The following is a 7716-nucleotide window of genomic DNA, read 5'->3' as shown; positions in this document are numbered from 1 at the left end:
ATTGGGATGTCACAGGGTCCTTTTGTTTGACTTTAACCTGGGGTTTGGGGTCTAATTGCCCCAGTGTCTTTGAAATCTTGGGAGGGGGTGGTCCTTGGTCAAATTTAAAATATTAATCGTGAAAAGCGCCAGCCCCAACTGTTGATGGGGGCTTACTCCCCCTTTCTGTTTTTGTAATTGAATTTTAAGGTTTTGATGATTACGTTTTATAATAGCTTGGTCTTGGGGATTGTAAGGAATCCCTGTATTATTTTGGATGTTTCAAAGCAGGAAAAACTCCTGTAAACTTTTACTCATAAAACATGGGCCATTATTGGTTTTGATTTTTAGGGGAAGTTTTTCTAGAGGTGGCACCTGTAGAAAGGGTTGTGAACATGTCTAGACTTTTCTCCTGTATGGGCAGTAGCCCAATAGGCATGTGAGAATGTGTCAATAGATACAAAAACATATTTAAGTTTTTCAAAAGGAGCATAATGTGTGGCATCTGTCTGCCATAAAGAATTAGGTTTGAGTCCCCTAGGGTTTACACCTGGTTTTTGTAGAGGTGGCACCTGTAGAAAGGGTTAACAAGATTTATAAGTTTGTATGATTTTTTTTAGGTCCTTAATGGGAATCTGAGGGAATCTCTCACATAGCCCCCTCCATGTAACCCCTGAGCCTGATTTAAGCCCATTGTCATAATTTGGGTGGACGCCATTTTGTCTGCCTCAGCATTGCCCTGGGATAGAAGCCCAGGAAATCCTTTGTGTCCCCTAAGGTGTTGTAGTAAGATAGGGGCTTCTTTTTTAAGCAGCGTGCGAATCTGAATCATCAAGGGGGTGATAGGGTTTCCATCCAGTCAGGTGTGAGAACCTAGTAATCCTGGAAGAAGGTTAACAACGTATAAGCTGTCAGAAAACCAATATCCTGTCCCTGTGTTCTCACATTCCCAGCTTGCACAATAAAAGACATTCCCCCCCGCATGTACGTAATTGCGATGTAGTTTTATTGGACCCGGGACAGACGAAGATAGGGGTTTTTTTTTTTTTTTTTTTTTTAAGCAGCGTGCGAATCTGAATCATCAAGGGGATGATAGGGTTTCCATCCAGTCAGGTGTGAGAACCTAGTAGTCCTGGAAGAAGGTTAACTACGTATAAGCTATCAGAAAAAGTATTCCTTTCTGCTGTCTCCACATTTCATCCTGGTTTTCCCCGAGCCCACTTGTCCGCTCATGGCCCAAGATCCAGCTGTAAGATCACAGAGGTCAAATTACAGGTCCAGCCACCATGTAGAAGGGGGGATGATTTGAGTAGTTTTATTGATGGCGTGGGTTTATTTACCTTTGTCAAGGCCAGAGTAACAGCTATAAGCTCCTTGAAATGAGCTGACCCATCACAAGTATGAATATATCTTTTTGATGTTTTATTTGTTTTGAGGTATATTATTATTGTAACTCCAAATCTGTCCCCGTCAGTGAAAACGTTATGGGCTTTTACTAATGGCTCCTTAACAAAGAACTGGGGGGTGTCCCAGGAGAGGGTGTGAAAGGAGGTTATCCATTTATGAGGGCCATAATGACAGTCCAAATTTCCCAGGAACCCTTTCAAGACTATGGCCACTTGATTGTTATTTTTTCAAAGCCATTTAAAATAACTCCAAATCTGTCCCCGTCAGTGAAAACGTTATGGGCTTTTACTAATGGCTCCTTAACAAAGAACTGGGGGGTGTCCCAGGAGAGGGTGTGAAAGGAGGTTATCCATTTATGAGGGCCATAATGACAGTCCAAATTTCCCAGGAACCCTTTCAAGACTATGGCCACTTGATTGTTATTTTTTCAAAGCCATTTAAAATTTTTAAGCTGATAAGGGATAACAATTTTAAGAGGGTCTATGCCATAATGTCTTAGAGCCACGTCACGCCCCTTTGTAATCAAGTCAGCTAACTGATCCATGGGTGTATAAACCTGTGGCACACCTCCTAGAGAGGCATGTACCCATTGAAGGGGCTTTTCATCCTGCGTAAGGATGGACATCATCAAAGTCTCCCAGGGAGTACCCACAACTCAAGATCTTTACTATGTGTGTACCGGGAGAGTTGGGCTTGGTCCGTTGAAGGCTGTTTTTTACTAGTAATTGAAATAGTGGTTTTAAGGTCTCAGTGGAAATAGGTATCCAGGCTCTCAGCCAATTAATTTTTTTTAATAGTCTCTACAGCTCCATCAGGGTAACGGGGGGCTTGACAGCCAATTGTGGTTTTAAAGGACTTATTGCCTCCAAAGAAAGTACGGTTCCCAGGATTTTAAAGGGAGCAACAGTTTGTATTTTATCAGCAGATACATGGAGCCCGCCTGTCTGTAATTGTCTTAATTGTTGGGGGCTCGGGGCTCCCAGGATGATATCATCCATGTAAATATACACAATGGTGTGAGGGAGTAAGAGGGCAGGCCCCAAAAGGGTCTTCACATAGCTTTGGCAGAATGTTGAGCTACTGGCCATACCTTGGGGTAAAACAGTCCATTTATACCTCTCATTAGGCGTTTTAAAGTTGGTGGAAGGTACAGAGAAAGCAAACTTTTCCCAATCCTGGGGTTGTAGAGGGATAGAGAAAAAACAATCTTTAATGTCTATAACTATAGGAAATAAATTTGAGGAAATAGCAGGGATCCCAGGCAGCCCCCTTAAGGGTGTACCCACTAGGGTCATTCTGGCATTGATTTTACCCAAATCTTGTAGCAATTTTTATTTGCCAGAGGCCTTTTTAATAACAAAAAAGGGTGTGTTCCACGGACTTACAGAAGGCCAGATGTGGCCCAGTTGTAATTGTTTTTGCACAATGTTTTTCAAACCTGTAACTTTGTTTCAGGTAGTGGCCACTGCTCCACCCATACCAGCACCCCCGGGAACCATCAGATAGCCAGAACCTGAGGGGCAGTGGCCTTCAGAATTGGGGGTGAAGCCGGGGGATCTTATCGGGCTCTCCCCGATAATTATGAAAGGTTGAGAACTCTTGTTTTTTAGTTTTCTTTAATCTTTTGGGGAGTCTGTTGAACTCTTTTTGTTTTAAGAGGTCTTTATAAAATGTCTTATTATCTGTGGTCAACACAGCATCCATTTGGCCTAGAAGGTCCTGACCAAGCAAATTAGACTGAAACCCAGGTGCTACTAGGGGCTGGATCTCACCTCTAAATTCATTTGCGTCCCTCCACTCTATCAGCCCCTGCACCTCCTGGGCGCTAGCAAGCCCGCCCACGCCCAAAACTTGTGCGCAGGGTTTTAGAGGCCATGTACTAGGTACCTCCTCCTTTCTAAGTATGGTATGATCTGCTCCAGTATCAATGAGACAGTGAAATCATTTTCCCCCTTGAAGATGTTTATCTTTGGCCTGAGGCCTTCGTAGATGGGAACCGTCCAATTGGTCTGAGTTATTTTCGTCTCAGGTCTTCCTTTTGATAACGGGGCTAGAGGCCGTTCTGGAATTAGTTTAAAGGCTTTCCAGTTATATTAAACTTAGATCTGTAATCCTTTTTTCAATGATTTTTTTTTTTTTTTGCAGCGAGGACAGGGTATTTTGGCCTGACGCCTATCTGGTCCCCCTGTTTTAGGGTTTGTCCCTTTTTCTCAGGGCAGTCTCGCTTAAAGTGCCCTCTCTTCCCACAGTTAAAACATTTTCCCCTCCCCCTTGTTTGAGCCATGCCACCTGGGTTGTTGCAAGGACTTGCGTCATGGCTTCCACCAATGAAGCAGTTTGCACCTGTAGCACGTTAGTCAGCGTGTGAATTTCATGGGACCAGGTTCCTACATGCTGGGAGGCTACAATCCACCAACTCATGGAGTTATTTTTAAGCCCAGAGCAAGCCACCTGGTGATCCTGATTCATGTCGTCCCACACCGTAACTCTTACAAATTCGTTCTGCAAAGGCCCAGGAGGCAATTTCCTATCAAACTGTTCTGCACCCTATCTATGAATTCAGGAAGTGGCTCAGAGGGCTTTTGTCTCAATTTTATTATAGGGTCCTCCGTCGGGCCCTCATTAAGCTTCCTCCATGCTGACAAGCCTGTGGTCTTTACTTGCTCTCTGTACAAGGGAGGGAGGGCTGCTTGCTCCCCAGTTGAATGGCCATCAGAGGTACCGGACAGTTGCCCATATGTAAAAGGGATGGGGGATTGGCTGTTTGGTTTTGCTCTGCTGTAACCCGGCACTCCTCTTTAAATAGTGCCTGCCATTTAACAAAAAGTGGTCCTGAAAGAACTGCCCTGGTCAGGTCATACCAGTCTCTGGGCATGCAGGGCTGCTGAGCCAAGCCCTCTAATAGAGTATTGACCCAGGCTGAATTAGGGCCATCCTGCACCACAGCCGCCTTTAATTCCTTAAGATCCTTGGCCTCCCAGGGGTACCAATCCCTGGGTCTCCCTGGTCCTGGGACCAGGTTAACAGGGAAGGCTTGGCACGGGGATCGGTAGGGCTGCAGGGCTTTGACCCGACATGCTTCTGCACACACCAGCCATTGTGGTGCCATAGGTGCCAGAGGGGGCCTTGCATGAGCAGCACGCTTCCCCGGCTGGAAGCTGGCTGGGCCCCACTGGAGGGTATCATAATTATTCCGCCAGCAGTGGGGAAGTGGCTCAGGACCTTCTTCCCCGCAAGACCTCTTTTGCCTCTAGGCATAGCCGGGCCTTGAGGTTGGCTGACATAGCTTCAACTTATCGTGCCCCAGCCTTGCTCCTCCCCTCATCAAACCAGGCCCAGTCTTTTTTATTTTTAATCTCTCCTTCTTCCTCACAGAGAGGGAGGGCACCCCCATCCCTAGCCTCCCACTCCTGAGTGGGGATGGGTCCCCCAAAGCACCCTTTAAGGGCCGATATGGTGGGATAGAATCCCAAAGGGGGTTGATCCCAAAATGCAGCTCCCTTCTCCTAGCCAAGCCCTCAACCCTTTCCCAGGTGTCTGCTGAGAACCGGTTGGCTGGAGGGACCCATGGGGCCAAAAGAGTCACAGTCTCCCAGACCTGGTTGGCTACAGAGTCTGAAACGCGTAGCCCTCGGCTCTTAAGCATAAAATGCAACGCCTCCAGGGCTGGCTCATGCTTCTTAGAGGTTATGTTACTAAAGGTCTCACTCACTCCAAAAGACCGATTGGCCTCAGCCGGTATCTCTTTCGTTTCTCACATGGGGCACCAGTTGCGGGGGGGGGGGCTCCCGCACACAGCACGACGGGGGCTGAGGAGGGGGACTGCTGCCGTCCTAATCCTCTGCTCCCGAGGCACCACCAAGGAGGCAGGGAGTCTTGTCTAGCAGGAACTCATTTATTAAAGCTTTAGGCAAGTGTTTATATACATTTGTGAACACTGAGTGTACCTCCTTTATTCCATCTCGAGATGTGATTGATCATGACCACAGGACTTATTTAGCATTTTAGGTTTCAATTTCCCAGAACTGCCGAGTTCCTATCCTCTCCAGGGCTAGGTTTCTGTTTCCCAGAACTGTTAGGTTTCCATTTTTTATCACCATGCCCATATGGTCTTTACTTCTCCTGACAGCTGAGTTGTTATCTATCACCAAGTCCCTACAGAAGTAAATGATCTTAGGCCTCACCCAGACCTATAGACTAAGAGTCTGTATTTGAACAAGACCCAGGTTATCTCCAAGCTCATGAAAATTTGTAAAGCACCTGCTTAGCACAGGATTGCTCTCTCAGGACAGTGGTAAACTGATCGTTCGCCTCAGAATCCCCTGGAATTCTCTGCAAAACTTGTTTTCTAGAAAGGGCATGAGTGCTCTCCTTTAATCCCAGTACTTGGAAAAGACCAGCCTGGTCTGTATATTAAGTTCCAGGCTGGTTAGGGCCACAACAGTGAGATCCTGTCTCAAAATAAATAAATTTTTAAAAGGACCAGGTGTGGTGGCACACAATTTTAATCCCAACAGAAGCAGGCTGCATTTTTAAAAATTGTCTACCATTACAGTGGAATTATCTGCCAGTTTGGTATTGATTCGTTAGATTGAGGCCAGCCTGGTTTACATAGTGAGTTTCAGGACAGCTATGGCTCTAAGAAGACTCTGTCTCAAAAAAACAAAAACAAACAAACAAAAAAAGCCCTAGTTTTCTGGACCCTACTACAACCTGAATCAGAAACTCTGGAATGACTAGTTTCTCTCTTTCATACTTAGATAATCCTAAATCTAGAATTACCAGAGTAGCATATTAACACATTGTGCTTTGTCCCTGTTGATATATGACTTCTTCGTGATATAAAAATCACTAAGCCATTCCCAAAAGGATGAAATAGTCAAATAGAGCATTTGGTAAAGACAAACAAATATGCCCACACAGACGCACACACACACACACACACACACACACGTGTTCATGTGTTCATGCACACACTTATTAGAAGAGGTGTAAAACAACCACCTTTAATGCTAGAAGATCAAAATCAACTAAGGAGGTGCTTTTGAGCTCAGAGAATGGAATGCAGATTAGCAAGTTAATTGTGTCCAGGAGGAGTGGGAGTAAGTCATATAATGTCATTATAACTCTGGTACTCTTGTTCAAACATCTCTCTATACTCTTGAAAAATTCAAATATATTTGATTCTAGTAAGTTACTTTAAATATGGGAAAAAGTGTTTCATATTGATCAGTTATGGAAAGGAAATATTCAAAATATCAAAAATGTACTGTCTTTCTTTTCTTCTATGTTTTCTGTATCCTCTTCAATAACAACTCCTAGAGGTAAACTTTCTTTCAAATACCAAGATAAAGGCATCTTTCTATTCATGTAGTTCATAGAAGAGTCATTTAATCTTTTGGATTTTTAGAAAATCCAGTTTGGTGCAGGTTTCTCTTTGCCTTGGAAGTTCAGCATGAGAAAAACATAGCTCAAACTGGGTTTTTCCGGACCAAATTCCCCCTGCAAACAGAATGTCATAAAAAGTATATCAAATCACACTAGACTTAGATCTAACTTAATTTTAATATTTCAAAATCACCTGTGTTAAAATATTAAACAGACTAGCACACAGAATGTTTTCTGACAACAATCACACAGAAAATTAAGGAGAAAAAGAAAAGCTTACTAACAGCTACAGAAAACTGAATTTGAGAAGCACAAGCAATTTTAAGACCTTTGGATTCTGATGTTCAGAAATATGACATACCTCAGAGTACAGGATTCCCATGCTGGTCCCTCACAGGTTTACCTCACCTGGGTAACTCCGTGAATCTTCTGGAGATGTTTCTAATTAACATCAAAATTCTTCCCAGAGAGAAAGGTCTCTAGAAGCCCAAGCTGGAGGCGAGCCCTTTCTTTCTACACCGGTGAATGCTTTCCCAGCAGTCTGAGATGGCAACACACCTAAAGAGACTGGATGATTAAGCAAAGGCATTGGCTTACTGGCTAATGACCCAAGCACTGTATCACAGTTACAACCTGAGGAACTTGTTTCTGAGTCATTTGTGCTCTGCCAGCAGAGGCAAACAGAAAAGAAAAAAGCAAAGTTGGGGTGCTGGGGAGAGGAACTTCTTAAACCAAAAGGAAGAGTTACAAAATAGGATACTGTGTTTAAGACATTTCCTTAGGAAATCTAGTGTTCAGTGGCCATTTAGGTCAGTCAAGTCATTTGTGAGAACCAGAGGGATCTAGTTGAACCAATAATTCTCCAGTTTCTCAAAAGTCATCATCAGCACATAATAGTACCCCAGCCACTTAAAGAGTCTTTAAGGTAATAAACTTAGCTTA

The 7716-nt window shown here is 44.0% G+C and overlaps 1 protein-coding gene across 1 annotated transcript in view; it reads right to left on the bottom strand.

The window, feature by feature from the left end:
• Ankrd22 (ankyrin repeat domain 22) overlaps positions 1 to 7278 on the bottom strand; it is a 34627-nt gene extending 27349 nt beyond the window's left edge. Inside the window, exon 1 of the mRNA XM_008837844.3 lies at positions 7136 to 7278. Within this exon, the coding sequence (XP_008836066.1) occupies positions 7136 to 7156 (21 nt within the window). The 5' untranslated portion in view covers positions 7157 to 7278. The remainder of the gene's footprint in view (positions 1 to 7135) is intronic.
• Positions 7279 to 7716: the final 438 nt, after the last annotated feature.

This window comes from Nannospalax galili, unplaced genomic scaffold, assembly GCF_000622305.1.
Source record: "Nannospalax galili isolate Female #2095 unplaced genomic scaffold, S.galili_v1.0 scaffold498, whole genome shotgun sequence".
NCBI lineage: Eukaryota > Metazoa > Chordata > Mammalia > Rodentia > Spalacidae > Nannospalax > Nannospalax galili.
The sequence above is the reverse complement of the archived record's forward strand: the minus strand, read 5'-3'. Positions and strand labels throughout refer to the sequence as shown.